The 18,681-nt window shown below is 41.6% G+C and overlaps 1 protein-coding gene across 3 annotated transcripts in view; it reads left to right on the top strand.

The window, feature by feature from the left end:
• The window catches only part of KIAA1755 (KIAA1755 ortholog), a 109,881-nt gene that overhangs the window by 27,012 nt on the left and 64,188 nt on the right, over nucleotides 1–18,681 (top strand). Inside the window, exons 1-2 of one of the 3 annotated variants that reach the window (XM_043980442.1) lie at nucleotides 4,136–4,589; nucleotides 17,088–17,285. The exons of 1 other annotated variant lie outside the window; for it this stretch is intronic. In XM_043980442.1, coding sequence (XP_043836377.1) covers nucleotides 4,587–4,589; nucleotides 17,088–17,285 — 201 coding nt within the window. In that variant the 5' untranslated portion in view covers nucleotides 4,136–4,586. Of the gene's footprint in view, nucleotides 1–4,135; nucleotides 4,590–17,087; nucleotides 17,286–18,681 lie in introns of those variants that run through there. One more of the 3 variants, XM_043980443.1, reaches the window with a different exon arrangement.

Here is an 18,681-nt window from a genome sequence, read left to right as displayed (position 1 = left end):
AACTTGGCATTTAAAGCCATCCACAACTTGGCTCCCACCTATCTTTCCAAGCATTTATACTATTTCCCTTACCCTACATTCCAGTCAAAATGGATATTCAATGATTTTAACATGCCAACTCTTGTGCCCTTTCTCAGGTTATTTCCCTTTCATACTTCTCATGCCTTTCCTCTGCCTCTTGGAATCCTTGGCTTCTTTCTGGTTATATATCTCAGATGCCAACTTCTTTGCAAATCCTTACCCAGTCCATCCCCCACCAACCCCACTTCAGTCCTTGGTTCTCTCTTCCTCATTTAATTACTTTGTATAGATTAATCTGGGTATTATATAGTATATTCATCAGTAGAATATAAGCCATGGGGCCAATGGCTTTATTTTTGTCATTGTTTTGCCAGAAACTAGCACAGTGCCTTACACATAGTAAGAAATTAATAAAAGTTTGTTGAACTGAATTGAAAGGAATGAATGGTGGGATCTGGGGCACTAGAAGTTGGTAACAATTCAACTAGAACCTAGATATATAGATTCTTCTTAGCTGCCTACTTATGATTGGAGAGATGTCATTTACTTCACCCTGCTTACCATTATAGACAGGATAGGAAAAAAAATTATTACAATCCTCCCTTCAGGAAAAAAAAAAACTGGCAGGTTCAGCCTCCAGAGGAAGAGTTATCCCTTCTTCTTAGGAATTCAACAAACATTTATTGAATACCTGTGTCTAGCACTTGGTGGGAAGCACAAAGATAAATTATCTATTGTCTCTGTCACCATAAAGCCTACAGATGAGTTAGGATGACACTCACATGTGAAAGGGGTATGAGCAATGCCTCTAGAACTGCTCTACTTATTCTGAGAATCTACATGAGACTTGGGTTCTAGATGCTCTACTTGACTCAGTCTCTACTCCATGGAAATCCTCCTATTTAAATAAAGCCCTCAAAAAACTCATAGAGTAAGGAAGCAAACCTTTTATTTAGATTAGGAAGTAAAATAAAAATAATATCAAAATTAAGGAGATACAATCACCTCCCAAGATCAAGGTTCTCCTCCATCTGAGTAGAATTTGATCTTTTCCCATACTCCCTATGTTGCCTCTGTGCTCATGGAAGTGGACAGCAGATAGTGCTATAGGCTCCTCATGTTCTCTGTCTCCTAATGCTTCTATTACTCATCAGGGAGATAGAAGAATCTCTTGAAATATGCTGATTGTGCTCCATTCTCAGAACCATTGAGATCCTTGGCCACTCCATGTGCTGACTCCTCATATTGTGTTGACTGATCTATACCAATCACATGATAACAACATTTCCTCTAACAACTCAAGTACAGGAGAGAGACTACTGTCTACTTCATTTCAGCCTCAGGGAAGGGATAGCAACATGTCACCCACATGGAACAACCATGTTATTTCCTTCATCCTTCTTCATCTTGTTTGTCTTTCTCTTTCTTCCATCTTCTTCCAGTGTCCTTTCCAAAAACTGCTGCTTCTCCATTCAGAGCTCAGGTTGGGGTTACTTGCTGCACACATAATACTACAAAAATTCATAAGGTTAGGCAAAGTACTATGAACAATCAAAACAGAAAGATTGCAATTGGATGAAGGGATCAGGGAGAGCTTCAAGGAGAAGGGGACATTTCATAGGATCATAGATGATAGTTGGAAGGGGATTTCCTCAGAGGCCTTTGAATAGAACCTCTTCATTCTACAAATGAGAAAAATGAGGTTAAGTGTCTTGCCCAGGATGACACAGCTTATATCTAAGGCAGAATTTGAACCTGGTTCTTCCTGACTTCAAATTTTTATCTGGATCTTGAAGAATAGATAGGGTTTCTATTGGGAGAGGGGTAGAGATGGACATTCTAGGCAAAGGATAAAGAGCAAAGTCAGATAAGATGTATTCAGGGAATTCAATTCAATTTAATAAATATTTAAGTACCCACCATGTTCCAGGCACTGTGCTAAGTGCTGGGGATACGAAAAGAGGCAAAAACCAGCCCCTGCCCTCAAGGTGCTTACTTACAGTCTGATGGGAGAGACAACATGCAAACAAATATATGCAAAACCAGTTATATACAGTACAAATAGGAAATAATCAAAAGGGAGAAAGTACAATAATTGAGAGGGGTTAGTGAAGGGGTTGTTTTTGTTTTGTTTGTTTTGTTTTGTAGAAGTGGGATTTTGGTTGGGACTTAAAGGAAAGTGAAAGGTGAATCATCCAGTTTGGCTGAAGGAGGAGTATGGGAGATGGGGTGGGCAAGGTAGATTGGATTGTGGAGGGCCTTAATATATTTGTTACAGATTCAGTAATTCAACAGTCATTTTTAAATGTCTACTTTGTGTGCAAAGCCTTGTATTAGGCTCCAGAAGAGATGCAAAGTTTTAATGGGACAATTACCTGTCTTCAAGGAGTTTCCAGTCTAGAGACACACACACAAAAACTATAATACACAGTATTAGGCACTGGGAGAGACAGCAAGTTTGAATGAGACCCATTACCTGCTTTCAAAGAGCTTCTAGTCTAGAGATTCACAAATAAGTATAATACAAATTATCACATGATAAATTCACTAGAGAGGTAGAGTAAGGTTATTACTAACAGGCAGTCAGAGAAGGCATCAAGGTGGAAGTAATTATCTGAGTTAGGCTTTCAAGACTAGGTAGGAAGGGGGGACAGCTAGGTGGTGCAATGGATAAAGCACAGGCCCTGGATTCAGGAGGCCCTGAGTTCAAGTGTGACCTCAGACACTTGACACTTACTAGCTGTGTGACCCTGGGCAAGTCACTTAACCCTCATTGCCCCGCCAAAAAAAAAAAAAGGGAACTCAAAGGATGAAAGGGGGAGGGAAGAAATTCTAAGCATAAGGAGTATCTTGAGCAAAGAGATAGAGACAGGAGGCTACAAGATGTTTGGGGATCGACTATTTTGTCCAGTGTAATCAGAGCATATAGTTGGAGAGGAAAATGACATGGGATAAGACTGAAAAGGGAAAGATATTTCCAGGTTGCAAAGGACTTTAAATGGCAGGCTGGGAGTTCGAACTTTCCTACCTAGGCAACTGAAAGCAAGATTTTGGAGCAGAGCCAAGTGAAATGAGCAGAGTGAGATGTTCAGATCTGTGCATAAGGAAGATTGGGGTAGAGTGTTAAGGGGGGGGGGGTCAGAAAAGAAGAGAGTGGAGTCGGGAGGCCCTAACAGAAGATCAGACACTAGCCCCTTTTCTCCTTTCATCCAAGTTGGTCCCTGAGAATCTCCCGCCCTCCCCTAGCAGAGTTTCTTGGGCTTTGGGATGGGGACTCCATAACCCTTGAGTTGTTTGCAAGTTTCAGAAAGGCAGTAAGGCAGTGTGCTGGCCAACTAGCTCGAGGCCTCTTCAGGGCTGGCAAAGGAGAGACAGCCATCCAGGGGCTCGGATCCGTGAGGTACGAAGGAAAGAAACTGCTCTTGGAAAAAGAATGGTTAGAAAAACAAAACTGTGTGGGTGTCTTGTGTTCCTCTTGGCAAGCGCAGCCGGCGGCGGGCGGGCCGAGGACTAGCAGACGCACACTAGGGGAGGGGGAACGGCTGGGCTCGGCTGGCCCGGCGGGGCCGCCCCCTCCCCCCAGCCTGTTTCCCATCACCCTTCTCCGAACCGAGCCCAGCCCTGGTCCTCAGGAGGGGAGGCCGGCGGGGGGCGGGGAAGGCGGGAGACTGGGGGCAGGGAGGGGTCTCACTAGGCTGCTACAACAGGGGCTGCTGTTCCTGGATCTGGATAGACTTGGGACAGGAAGGGGGGTTTGCAATGAAAGAGGCTCAGGCTGGAGCGAGACTGAGTTTTAAGACATCGTTCCCAGACACCCTCCTCCCTTCTGCTTTTCCACTCCCCTCAGTCTCTCCCTAACAAGCCAACTTTCTTTTCTCGCTGCCCGTGAGCATACACCTCTTTCTGTCTCTCTGCGTCTTGGTCTCTCTCTCTCCTCTCCTGTTTTTGCTCTTCCGTTCGTTGTCCTCTCCTCTCCTCTTCTTCTCTCTGTCTCTCTCTGCTTGTCTCGGTCTCTCTCTGTGTTTCTGTCTTTCCCCTTCTATTTCTCTTTTCTTCTCCTCCTCCTCCTCTTCCTCCTCCTCCTCCTCTTCTCCTTCTCCTTCTCCTTCTTCTCTCCTCCTCCTCTTCTCCTCTGTCCCCCCCTCTCTCTCCCGCCCTCTTTCTCTCTCTCCCTTCTTCCCTCTCACCCTTTGCCCTGTTTCTCAGAGATGAAGCAGGAGGGAGGAGAACTAGCTCCTGACTCCCAGGTTTCCTCTTCAACTCTGGCTGCCTTGAAAAGGACGTGGGACTGACCGATGGGGAGGGAGGGGACAGAGGTGAGGTCCTCACGGGACTGCCAATGTGGGCACCTCCTGCACCTGAATTTGGGGAAGACCTGCCCACCAGCCACCAGCTGCTCACAGGGATTGGACCGGAACGCAAGGAGGCGCCCCCTCGGGAGAGAATGGAAAGAGGAATGTGCACTGACCCCCCAGCAGAATTGATGGAAAGGAAGTTATCTGGCTCTTGGACTCTCTCTCCTTAGCCAGTCACTCTCCTACCTGCTTCCAGTGCCCATAAACAACATGGTAATGCCTTTCCTCTTTGTTCTTAAGCCTCTTTCTCCTCTGTTTCTCAGGTGTTGTGTGAGTGAATAACTCCAAAGACTTGGGGCTCAGAGTCCTTAGGAGCAGGAGAGAAAAAGAGGGAATAGGCAAAAGAGGTGGTTGCCTAGGCCCCAAAGCACAGATTGGGGGAGGGGGAGAGTGCTGCTTTTTAATATGACTTTTTAATAAGGGACCATGCTCTGGGACTGGATAAGTGTTGATTTTGTGCCCAGTTGCCTATTTCACAGCAGAGGATTGTAGTAACTCAAGTCCAATGGACCAGCATTTTTCAAAAGCTCTGGAAAGTGTGAGGTGATAGTATTTTGTGCTTCCAATTTAGGACCAGGTTCTGGAACAGAGAATGAAAGGGATTCTATTTCCCAGGAGATTCTAGCCGAAATCTATAGTTTCCAGAAGCTTGGCTGGCCTGGGGGTAAACAACCAGTGTCTGAATCAGAATTCTGGTGGTATTTTCTGGCTCTTTGACTTCCATTTGGTAATTCTGTACACACATGAAATAGCATGCCATAGTGGCTACAGGCCCATCAGCCTCACACTCACAAAGACCTGGGCTGAAATACTGCCTGGGAAATAAAGTGATTTACCCATGTTCACATGAAGATGGGTAAATCACTTCACTTCCCAGGCAACTCTCTAAGACTATAAATTATACAAAGGATGCTCAACTGCATTGGTGGAAGGAGTTTCTACTTTGGGAGTTCCCATACTCATTAAATTGTAGGTGGGACGGTCTCTCCCTTCCCGCCAAGTATGTACACCCATCCACAAGCTTGTTGTACACATGATCAGCCGTTCACACTAGCACATGCTGATGTACAAATGTTTATTCCATCAGCATACAAATGCTGTGACAGGCATACATTCATATTAGCATATATTAATACTTTGACACGTATTCACAGAACATACACACACACATACATACAACACCATAGTTCTGTGTAAAAAGAGTTAGTTTGGAAATCTGAAGACTAAATCTTGGCAGAGATTTAAAAGCACCTTTGAGACCCTGGATATTTAATTGCACTGGGCCTCTGTTTCCTCATTTGTAAAATGAGGTTGGATTAGATGATCTCCGAGGTTCTTCTAGCTCCAAATTTGTGACTTTTATTATGAACATACAAAACATGAGCTTACATGGACTCACATGCAAGCACATGCATGAGGGGCTGCAAGAGTCCTTGATTTGGAGCTGAAACACCTGGCCTTGCCATTCACTGCTTTGTTGACCTTGGGAAGTCAATTACCCTTTCTCTGTGCCTTAGTTCCTGACTAAATGATCTCTTAAGGTCTTTTCCAGCTTTAAGTTTAACAGTCTGGTGATCCTCTCCAAGGAGCATTTGGGTAACTTTTCCAAAGCTCCAACCACAACCTGGAGGAATTTGCCAAGCCTAGGGCAGCTAGGTGGCACCATGGATAGAGCACTGGACTTAGAGTTGAGAAGACAAGTTCAAATCTGGCCTCAGACACTTACTAGCTGTTTGATTCTGGGCAAGTCACTTAATGGCTCTCAGCCTTAGTTTCCTCACCTGTTAAATGGGGATAATTCTAGCACTTACCTCACAGGAGAAAAGAGATAATACTCGCAAAACCTTTTTTAAACCTTAAGGCTTCTATAAATATAATATAAATGCTAACTATTATACACTAGCTATTCTATATGAATGACAGCTATTATTATTTTAGAACTAGTAAACTTCTTTCAAACATCAGTCAGTTCTGAATACCAGAAATATTCAGAGTCCCAGACCAAACCTGAAACCAAGAGTCAGACTTTCCATACCTATCAAAGGATAAATCCTGAGCAATGGAGTTGAAGTTAGAGTCCCTAAGTTGAGATTCCAACACTTCCCCTTACTACAAGTGTGATTTGGGGCAAGTGCTTCCCTTTCTGTGGACCTCAAATTCCTCATATGTAAAAGGAGGGGTTTGGGCTAAGCAGTGTCTAAAGCCTCTTCCGGCTCAAAATCCTGTGATTCTCCCAGGAAAGACTTTGATTTAGGGACAAAAGTTTCTCCAACCTCTCTTTAAAAACCTAAAAATCATGTTAAAAGGAAAGAACTCTAAAGAGGGATGGGAGTAGGGGCAGAGTTCGAATATTCTCAATTGTGGGGCTGGGTGGAGAGCAGGCCAAGGAGAGGCCTAAGCTACAGGTTGGAAATACCAAGAAATGGGCCAAGCTCTCTGGATGTTCTGGAATTTTGTGACATCAAATACAACTGAGAACAAGGGGACCCTTGACAAAGGCCTGAAGATTCCCATAATACAGCAGTATTTGTTGCAAGAGGATGTGACCTGTCCTGTCTTCAAGTATCTCTTAGAATATTAAATACTTGATGACAGAGACCTTATGGTGTTTTCATCTTTGTTCTTTTCTCAGTGCTCAGTGGAGAGGATAGGGAAGGACACAAAGGTTTTGATTAAATGAAAGTATATTGTAAATAGTTTTTTTAAATAATTGTGGCATGTTTATGATGTTTGCTGAAGAGCAAACAAATTAAAGCAAACATTTCAGTTCCATTCAATTCAATATTTTATTAAGGGCCTGAGATGTGCCTGGTACTATTCTGGGAGCTGAGGATACAAAGGCAAAAACAGAATAGGTCTTGTCTTCCAGAAGCTTCCATTCTATGATTGAATAAAAGAGAGAATTTTCCTGGCTATCAGGGATGTGAACCTTAGATTTGGAGGGTCCCCTGACTAAAATCCTCTTCCATCTTTCTCCTGGGATGGAGGGGGCCCTGGCTTCAAGAATGCTATACTAGTGGGATGCAAACTATGGCTGGTCCTATCAATCAAAAATGGGCTCAGAGACAGATAATGTGTCTGTCATCTGAGTGCCAACCTAGCCAAGTTTGGAGAGGCTCATTAAGGGTCAATCTTTAGCCTCACAAAGCTGACTATTAGGGCAGAGAAGGATTGGGATGTGCATACCCAAGAGATGATAGGTACTTGATATCAATTTGGAGGCTTCATGATAAAGATCTTTAAGAAAAAGAGATGATTCTTTCTCCTGAATGCCTTAGGTCATCTTCTGCTTGAAAGCCAAAGAATGGACCAGATGAATGGATGGACCAGGTCTTAGGTCTAAAACCAGAAGGCACCTAAGAGGTTATCTGGTCTTACCCTCTCATTTTATAAATGAGAAAACTGAGACCCATGGAGATTCAGTGACATGCTCAAGGTAGTTTGTGGCAAAATTAGCTCCCTCCTAAAAACTGCTATTAATCACTGCCCATCTCTAGCTTTCTGACACTCAATTCAGTTTCATTTGCTTAATCTCATACTATATCAAGAGTCAGTCAATCAATAAACAAACATTTATCAAACACCTGCTACATCTCCATCTCTGAGGTTGGCACTGGGGATACAAAGAAAAATCTATGCCATCCCCTGCCCTCAAGGAGCTTAGATTCTAATTCTAGGAGGTAACACATGGATAACTAAGTACATCCAAGTGAGTGGAAGGTAAGGAAGGCACTAGCAGCTGGGGAGTCAGAGACAGGCCAGCACAAAGTGACATTTGAGCTAAATCCTGAAGGAAGCCAGAGATGCCAACAGGCAGGGGCGAGGGAGGAGTCCCAGACTAGGGAGACAACCAGTGCAGAGTCAGAGAAGGAGGAATTGCAAGTATGCCAGATCCATACTCTCAGGGAAGTTTCAACACAAAACTCAGGTTTTGTTTTGAAACTCAAGAAAGTCCTGATTTCACTACCACCTGGTAAGGGACAGAAAAACAAGCAAACGAGATGAACAAGCTTGTCAACAACATTCCAGCAAATTTGTATGGAATAAGTATCTACTGTGTGCAGAGAGCGGCAGGCTAGGCTAGGGGAGTTATGGTATAGCCACCAATCTCATAAGAACTCACTTTCTAATGGGGAAGAAAACATATACATGGAGAACTTTTGAAAGACTTTTACAATATGGATCTTTGTAGAGTTGACTGATTTTTTTGCATTGTTTTCCTCTGCTGGAATCATGATCCGAATCTCTTTCCACCCTGTCAGTTTCAACCCTCCCCACTCCAACAACACAGGGACTGTCTTGCTTGTGTGACAGCAGGCAAGTCCCATTCCCTCTCAGTACCTCAGCTTTCTTCTTGTAGAATGAAAATATTGGACTGGATCTCTCTTAGGTTCTTTCTGGCTCTAAGTCCTAGGCCCTTATGAGACTGTGCAGACAAATAGTTAAATGTACAGCCAACCTCCTGACCCTGTAAAGGAATGGAAACACATCTATTAAATTTCACTGAAACCATTTCCAGGGATCCATGCCTGGTTAATGTTGTATCAGTTACAAGGCTCTCAGGGCCTTGCTATTCAGCTAATTAATCATGGCTGTGTACTATGCCATAATGTCCATTTTCCTTATAATTCTTTTTTCATTATCAATAATAACTCACATTTCTATAGCATGTTAAGGTTCACAAAGTACTTTCTTTCCAACAAAACTCTGAGATAGGTGGTATAAATATAAGCTCTATTCTACAAATGAGGAAACTGAGGCTCAGAAAGAAGTGGTTTTCCCAGGGTCACATAGCTGGTGAGTGTCAGAGCTTTGACCAGGTCTCCTAATTACAAGGGCACTTGTCTTTTCTCCAACATTTACTTCTGACATGTGGACAGCTAGGTGGTGCAGCGGCTAGAGAACTGGGCTTGGAATCAAGAAAACTCATCTTCATGAGTTCAAACCTGGCCTCAGATACTTCTGATGTGTCGGTCTCGTTTCTCATCATTTCCGTTATTGCTTGAATGACTGGAACTACGAGCCATTCATCCAGGATAAGATTTAGAGTGATTTTAATTTGGAAAAATCTATTGACTCTTTCCTAGTCTTAAGTTGATTTTCAGAAATGAGATAGTCTGTCTCAGTGGCATCAGACATGTGAATTCAGTGGAATGAGAAGCCCCAAATGTCCTTTCCCATTTCAAATAACTGAGAAAAGACAGAGAGGAGAAGCTATTTGGGACTTGGGACACAGCATGGTACAGGAGATAGTACTAACTCTGGACTAAGAAGACTTAGATTCAAATCCTATTTCTGACGCTTATCTCTGTGACTTTGGACCAATCTGGACCTCTCTGGACTTCAGTTTCCTCACTGATAAAATGAGCGGAATGGATTGGGTGGCCTCTGAGGTCACTTCCAGTTCTAGATCTTGGATCCTATACTCCTAGAAGTTTGTGCTCTAGAAAAGGACTACCCAGAATGAACTGTGTTGGCCAGGGCAGGGGACTGTGTTTGCTTTCAGAATCATAACATGAAGGAGAAGCCCAGGAGAAAGAGAGAACAGCATGGGCTGAAAGAATCAGGGTACAGCTCCTGAACTTGGGACCTTGCAGATTAAAAATTGGGGGCAGGGTAAGGAGGAGGCAGGGTGGACATTGGATGGAGGGAGGGGACAGAAATGAATAATCCATAGATTTTGTTAGACCTGGGAAGGACCTTGGAATTCTAGCCCAATTCTCTCATTTTAACTGTCTCAACACATCCTCAACACAGCTGCCTAATGCACAGAAATATTTCATAAGCTATATCACTCCCTTACTTTAATGACACCCTTTTGCCTCTGGGATCAAACACAGACTCTTGTGTTTGGTATTCAAAGTCTTTTACAATCTGACTCCAAACTACTTTTGCAATCTCATTACATGTTTCTCCTTTTCATTAACTCTACATTCTAATCAAACTGTCCTACTTTCTGTTTTATCTATCTCCTCCACACAGTAGGTCTTTTATGTCTGGAATACATTCCCTCTTCGAAACTCATCCTAGGTTCTACATACTATACAATCCCTCTTCAAAACTCATACATACATTCCCTCTTCGAAACTCATCCTAGGTTCTACATACTATATAATGCTTTTCCTTTCTCCTTCCTCCATAAATTACTTTGTCTTTACTGTAGATATATTTTATGTGCACTTTTTTATTCATACATGATTGGACATAAATTACTTGAGGGCAGGAATGGCTTCCTTTTCCTCTTTGAATTCTCAGCACCTACCATTATACCTGGCAAAAAGTTATCACTTCATAAATGCTTGTCAGTTGATTGATTTTACAGCCAAAATGGTATAAACTTGTAGGGGGGGTCTGTGTCATTATCCTGACTTCCATTATCTCAATTTAAAAAAAGTATTATTTATTTCTGACATTTCTTTTCTTTTAAAATTGAGTTCCAAATTGTATACCTTCCTCCCAGCCCTCCCCCACCCACTGAGAAGGCAAGCTATATGATATCAATTTTATATGTGAAATCATGCAGAACCTATTTTCATATTAGCCATATCATGAAACAAAGCAAAAAATTATATAGTGAGGAAATTGTAGTTTAATTTGCACTGAGAGTTTATCACTTCTCTCTCTCTGAAGGTGGGTAGCATTTTTTCATCAAGAGTCCTTTGGAATTATCTTGGACCATTTCTGTTGATCAGAATAGCCAAGTCTTTCACAGTTAATCATCATTACATTGCTGTTACTGTGAACAATGATCTCTCGGTTCTTCTCACTTCAGTTTGCATCTGTTCATATGGGTTTTGCCATGGTTTGTGGTTATTTTTTTGAAACCACCTCCCTCATCACTTCTTATCGCTCAATAATATTCCATCATAATCATATACCACAATCTGTTCAGCCATTCCCCAATTTATGGGCATCCCCTTAATTTCCAATTCATTGTCATAACAAAAAGAGCTTCTATAAATATATTTGTACATATTGGTTCTTTTTTCTTTTTCTTTGATCTCCCTGGGATACAGACCTAGGAGTGTTATTTCTGGGTCAAATGGTATGCACAGTTTCATGACCCTTTGAGCACAGTTCCATCTGAGAATGGTTGGAGCAGTTCACAACTCCAACAGTTCACCAGCATACTTATTTTTCCCTCATCCCCTCCAGCATTTGTCATTTCTGATAAGTTTGAGATGGTACCTCAGAGTTGTTTGAATTTACATTTCGCTAATCAATTGTGATTTAGAGCATTTTTATATAACTATACATAGCTTTGATCATCTCTTCTGAAAACTGTCTATTCTTATCCTTAGACCATTTATCAACTGAAGAATGGCTCCTTTTGATAAATTTAATTCAGTTCTTTATATATTTGAGAAATGAAGTCTTTATCAGAGAAACTTACTGTAAAATTTTTTGATACTAATTAATTGTCTGTGGTACCTTTTAGCAAAATGTAATTTCTCTGATTAATTCTTAGGTCTATTTTTGTTTTTCCTTTGTTTGAGATCATGATTGAAAACCCTACCTTTTTTTACCTTCAGCTGAAGCATAATAGATTCTGTTCCAGCCCTCCATGTGTCTCTTTATGTTTCAAGTGTGTCTCTTATAAACAATATATTGTTAGTTTCTGGTTTCTAATCCATTCTGCTATCCACCTCCATTTTATGGGTGAGCTCATCTCATTCACATTCATAGTTATGATTAGTAACTATGAATTTCCCTTCATCCTATTTTCTTCTGTTTATCCTTCTCTCTTTTTGTATCTCCTCCCTCCTGTAAAGTCTGCATTGCTTCTGACTACTGCTTCCCTTAATCTACCCTCACTTTTATCATTTCCCCCTCCCCATTATCTCTTATCCCCTTTCCCTACTCTTTCCATGTTGGGTAAGATAGATTTCTATACCCTATACACAAATATGTGTGTGCATGTGTATTCTTCCCTCTTTGAAACAATTTCAATGAGAGTGAGGTTCAAGCATCGCCTACCACCACCACCACAATTTTCATCTCCACTATAAAAGATATTCCTTGCATGTCTCTTTTATGTTGGAAAAGTTTCCCCATTCTACCTCTCCTTTCCCCCTTCTCCCAATGCATCCCTCTTTCTCACCCCTTCAATTTCTTGATCATTCCAACATAATTAATTCAGACCCATGCCTTCTGTGTATGTAGATTCCTTCTAATTTTCCAAATAATCATAAAGTTCTTAGGAGTTACATGTGTTATCTTCCCATATAAGAATGTAAACAGTATAACTTTATTGAGTCTCTTATGTTTACTCTTTCATGTAGACCTTTCTATGCTTCCCTCCACTCTTCTGTTTTTGAATGTCAAATTTTCTATTCAGCTCTGGTCTTTTCATCAGGAATGCTTGAAGGTCCTCTGTATCATTAAATATTCATTCTCACCACCACCATAACCAAAGGATTATACTCATTTTTTTTCTGTGTAGGCTTTCTTTGTCATAATCCTAGATCCTTTGCTTCTAGATTATCGTATTCCAAGCCCTCCACTCCTTTAATATGAAATCTGCTAAATCTTATGTGATCCTGATTGTGTATCCATGATATTTGAATTGTTTCTTTCTGGCTACTTGCAATATTTTCTCCTTGATTTGGGAATTCTAGATTTTGGCTATAATATTCCAGGGATTTTCCTTGGATCTTTCATGTGGGGATCAGCAGACTCTTTCTATTTCTATTTTACCCTCTGGATCTAAGATATCAGGGCAGTTTTCTTTTATAATTTTTAAAAATATGATGTCTAGGCTCTTTTTCTGATCATAGCTTTTGGGTAGTCCAATATTCTTAAATCATCTTTCCCCAATCTATTTTCCAGGTGAGTTGTTTTTTCAGTGATATATTTCACATTTTCTTCTATTTCTTCATCCTTTTGACTGTTTTTTTCTTAATGTCTCATAGAGTGGTTAGCTTCTATAATTGCCCAATTTTAATTTTTAAGGAATTATTTTCTTCAGTAATTTTTGTACCTCTTTTTCCATTTAACCAACTCTGATTTTTAAGGACTTCTTTTCTTCAGTATCTTTGTGCCTCTTTTACCAAGCTGTCAATTCTCTTTTCATAAGTTTCTTGCATTACCCTCATTTATTTTCCCAATTTTCCATCTACCACTTTTCTCTTTTTTGAACACTTCCAAGAATTCTTGCAGGGCTTGGGTCCAATTTGCATTCTTCAATTTGTCATTTTTGTTGCTTTGCTGGTAGCTCTTTTAACATTGTTATCTTCTTCTGAATTTGTGTCTTAGTCTTCTCTGCCACCTTAGTAGCTTTTTATGATCATTTTGTTGTTGCTGTTGTTTCACTTTCCCAGCCTATTTCTTCACTTTGAACTTTATGTTAAAATTGGACTCTGCTCATCTGGAAGTGGGAAAGCACTGTATCAAGTTTTAGACTTTTTCATTCTGCTGCTTTCAGAGCTGTGTCTGGGGGTCTGCAAATTTTTGGTGCTTCCAAGGTAATGTGATCTAGGAAAAGGTATGGTCACCATTCTCCTGGTCTTTTCTCTAGTCCTTATATAGGAAGGGCCCCTGTTCCCCTTCAGCTGTGAGTGCCAGCATCTCTTGTGACCAGTTCATATTCTCCTATTATCATATTCTCCTGCAACCTCAAGCACTGGTGCTCCTCTCTGCCTTGTAACTATGACCAAGGCACCTACTCCCTTGTTAGTGACTACAAATGCTCCTCTTTGCCCTGGAACTGTGACTCAGAACTCTGTACAGTCAATAGTGTTGCCAGTCCATACCAGCTGCACCAAGTACCAACAAAGAGTCCCTTATGATCTCTTTCTGACCAGTTGCCCATCCCTCTTACCATCTCTGGGCTGAGAGCTCTTGATGCTGTTACTCTGGCTACCTCTAAGGCTGGAAGCTGATGCTTCCACAGCATGTGATCTAGCCTAGCCCCAACCCCAGTGTTACAGATCCCTCCTTCTGACCTCCTAAGTTGTCTTAGGCTGGAACAATTTCTATTCTCACCTTTTGTTGGCTCTCAAAATTTGGTTTTCATAGTTACTTTAAAATTGTTTAGAGGGGAATGTTGGGAGAGTTCAGTGGGGTTGATGCCTATACTTTAACATCTTGGCTCCCTCCACAAATACCCCACTCTCTCAAATTAGATTTCCAGAATACTGGCTACATCTCCTCCTCAGGGCTCTGGGTTAAAAACCTCTGCTTTATATTATCTCACTTGGTGATTTCATCCGCTCCCATGGATTCAATTGTCATCTCTATGCAGATCACTCTCAGATCTATTTATACAGCCCTTAACCTTTCTTCTGATCTCCAGTTTCACATCACCAATTGCCTTTTGGGCCTCTCAAACTGGATGTTCCCATTAGCATCTCAAATTCAACATATTCAAAATAGACTCATGACTTTCCCCTCAAAACCCTCCCTTCTTCTGAACTTTTCGATCACTGCAAAGAATACCACCATCCTCCCAATCACACAGGCTCAAAATATGTGTTATCCTCAACTCTTCACTTTCTCACTCCACCTATCTAATCTTTCACCACATCTTGTTTCTTCTGTCACAACATCTCTTCCATATGCCCCCTTTTCTCCACTTAAATAGCCAACACATTGGTATAGACCTTTATCACTTCAGAGCTGAACTATTCCAGTAGTCTCCTTGTGGGTCTCCTTGTACCATATTTATCCTCACTACAATCCATGCTCCACTCATTTGCCCAAGTGATCTTACTAAAAAGCAGGTTTGACTTTGTTACCTCCTTGCTCACACTCCAGTGATTTCCTATTATCTCTGGGATCAAATATCAAATCCTCTGTTTGTCTTTTAAAGTCTTTCACAATCTGGACCCTTCCTACCTTTTCAGTTTTACATTTTACTACCCCCAAGATACTCTATGATCCAATGACACTGGCCACTTTGCTCTTCCTCAGAAACAACACTCTGTGTCCCAAGTCAGGCATTTTCACTGACTGTTCCCCATTCCTGGAATGCCTTCCCTGCTCACCTCCACCATCCAACTTCCGTGGCTTCTTTTAATGCCCAACTCAAATCCTAGGTTCTACAAAATACCTCTCCCAGTACTCACCTTCCCTCTGAGATTACATCAACTGTGTATATATATATATATATATATATATATACATATATATATATCTTATATGTACATAGTTTTTTGCATGCTGTCTCCCCCCATTAGATTATGAACTCCTTGAAGGCAGGGATCATATTTTTGCCTTGTATCCCATCACTAAGCACAATTACTGGCACATACTAAGTGTTTAAGAAATGCTAGTTGTTATTTTTTGTTGATGAAGAAGGAAGGAAGGGAGGGAGGGAGGAGAGGGAAGAGAGGAAAGAGTTCTCAGGCTCAAGTTTTAAGTTCGTTCCTTATTATTAGTGTTACCTTTGGCAAATCATTTCCTGTTTCTGGACCTCAGTTTTCTCATCTGTATAATGAGGGAAATGTACTAAATAAATGATCTTTAAGGTCCTTTCAAACTCATAAATCTATGATTCTCTGATGCCTTCAAGCTTTAAATCTTATAATCTTAGGAAATTCAATTCAATTCAACACAGACTTATTAAACACCTAACAAATACTAGGTACTGTGCTGGGTCCCTGAAATCACATTAGCTTATCACACATCACATTCTGAGACCAGTGCCTAAAAACAGGGTAACAACAAGAGTGCAGCAAGTATGGGCTAATAATAGCTGACATTCACACAGTGCTTTAAACTTTGAAAAGTGCTTTAACACATTATCTCCTATGAGTCTCCCAATAACCCTGGCTTTTCTGACTTTCTTTAAATTCCAGCTAAAATCCCAGCTTCCACAAGAAGCCTCTCCCAGTCCCTCTTAATTCTAGTGTCTTCCCTCTGTTGATTATCTCCGATTTCTCCTGGAGAAATAGATAGATACATAGATGATAGATTGATAGATACATAGATAGATATCCTTTTGGGCAGCTAAGTGACACCTTAGACAAAGTACTAACCATGAAGTCAGGAGGACCAGAGTTCAAATCCAGTCTCAGACACTTACTAACTGTGTGACCCTGGGCAAGTCACTTAACCCCATTTGCCTCAGTTTTTCCATCTGTAAAATGAGCTGGAAAAGGAAATGGCAAACCACTTCCATATCTTTGCCAAGAAAACACCAAATGGGGTCACAGAGAGTCAGACACAACTGAAATGTCTCAAAAAATATCCTTTTTTTTTTTTTGTATAGTTGTTTTCCTGATATTTGAGTGAAACAGCTGAACGGCATTTTTGTTGAACAGTAGTTGCCTACCACCTCCCCCATTAGATTGTGCAAACTCCTTGAGAGCAGGGATTGTCTTTTACTTTTCCTTGTATCCCCAGCACTTAGCACAGTCCCTGGCACAAAGTCAGTGTTTAATAAGTGCTTATTGACTCTTTGACTAACTGCAGGTATTATTGTCCTCATCTTAGAAGGAGGAAACTGAGGCTCAGAGAAGTTCTGTCACTTACCCAACACCGGATGGTGTTTTGAACATGGGTCTTCCTGACTCTCAGTCAATCACTCTATATGCTCAGTGATTCTCTGCCATTGGTTGCTCACAAGAGCTTGAGAATCTCCCACTGCACCAGTTGGGAGCTGCAGCACATAGTTTACTATTTCCTTTCCCTTCCCTTCCCTTCCCTTCTCCCTCCCCCACCTTGACTCCCAGTACATATGTCTCATTTCTTTCCCTCTCCCCACCCCAGGATTCCCAATCACTGGACACAGCGATTCAGAGTGCCCTCGCTGCCCTCTACCCTCCCTTTGAAGCTACAGCTCCAACCATCCTTGGCCAAGTGTTCCGCCTCTTGGAGATTCACTACCAGGGAGATGGGCTGTGCTGCCTCCTGGATTTCTTGATACCTGTCAAACGCCTTTTTGAGCAAGTCCGGGAAGCAGCCTGTGTAAGTCAAGGAAGGGGGAGGAATGGGGATGAGAGATCAACCAGCTTTGGATCTCCTGAGCTCATTGGACACCTGGGAGTCTGAGTAGAGCTCTTGCAGAATGCAGTTAGGAATCCTTTCCCTTCCACTCCCTAAGAGTAGTTCTTAAAATGAAAGAAACAAGGAAGTGTGATGACTTAGGCCTTGCTTTGGGGGAAATGAGAAAATGAGATAATGAGACGTTATATACTATGGGAGAAATATGCCAGTGAGATGGATGTGTCTTCTGTCAGTGGAAGCAGTTAGAAATTTGGGCGATTATGCTCTATGTTGATAGAAGAAAGACATGATACTAGAAAAAGCACTGCTTTTGGAGTCACAAGACATGGATTCAGTTCTTGGCTGTGTCATATATTAGCTGTGTGACCTTGGACAAGCAATTTTCTTTCTCTGGTTTCATCTATAAAATTTGGGGGGTAGGATTAGATAAGGGACAATTTGAGAAGCTGAATTTCCCTAACATGTCTGCCTTCCAAAGTCTCTTCTGTGCGCTCTCTCTCTCTCTCTCTCTCTCTCTCTCTCTCTCTCTCTCTCTCTCTCTCTCTCTCAAAAACACTGAAGATATATGTGTCCTTTCTCAAAGTGTGAAAAAGAAATGTCACTCCTCTTCTAAGCTCTCACACCGACTCCATCCCTCATTCAGGCTTGTAGAGGTTAAGTCATAGTTCTTTCCACCAACGAAGAGAGTCTTATGCAAATGTTTCAGGCTTGAACCTGGGTTATACTAGAAATAAGGAAATAGGAGGGTTGTGTCTTTTTTCAGTGGAAAAAGTAAGACTGTTACAATTGTGCTCTGAGTCAGTGGAAGAAATAAGTGAGATGGTTGTTTGTCATATAAATGGAAGGATTAAGGAAGTGGGATAATATGCCTCAATTCCATCACAGAAATAAGGAAGTGGGATAGTTTAGCATTTGCCGTGTTACTTTCAGGCAGGTCTCCTGAATGATGATGATTCTAATTCTGGGCTGCCATGGCAACTTCTTCATCTTGCTTTGACCTCTTCCCACACCAGTCGTTTTGTACTTTGATTGGGGTGGGGAGAGGACAGGGAGGGAGAGAAGAGGAAAAAGGAGGAGAAAAGGAAGAAAAAAATGTCACCAGTGCCCTAAGTCCTTGGAAACCCTGACTCATGGCCTAGCATCATGGGAATTTGCCTTTCTGCTCAGGGAAGGTCATCCCGCCCAGATGGAAATACTAGAGAGAGCATCTCAGAGCATCTCAGTGTTCCTAGTCCCAGTGGCTTGCATAGTTGACTCATCCCTCCCAAGTTAGCTTTCAATCCAGAGCCTTACCAGGCTCCCTGACTGCAGCAAGATTCAAAGGGAAACAAGCCCACATACTCTGTGTGCCTGCCAA

Source organism: Dromiciops gliroides, chromosome 2 (assembly GCF_019393635.1).
Source record: "Dromiciops gliroides isolate mDroGli1 chromosome 2, mDroGli1.pri, whole genome shotgun sequence".
Classification (NCBI taxonomy): domain Eukaryota; kingdom Metazoa; phylum Chordata; class Mammalia; order Microbiotheria; family Microbiotheriidae; genus Dromiciops; species Dromiciops gliroides.
Note: the sequence above shows the minus strand (reverse complement) of the source record. Positions and strands in the feature narration are given on the sequence as shown.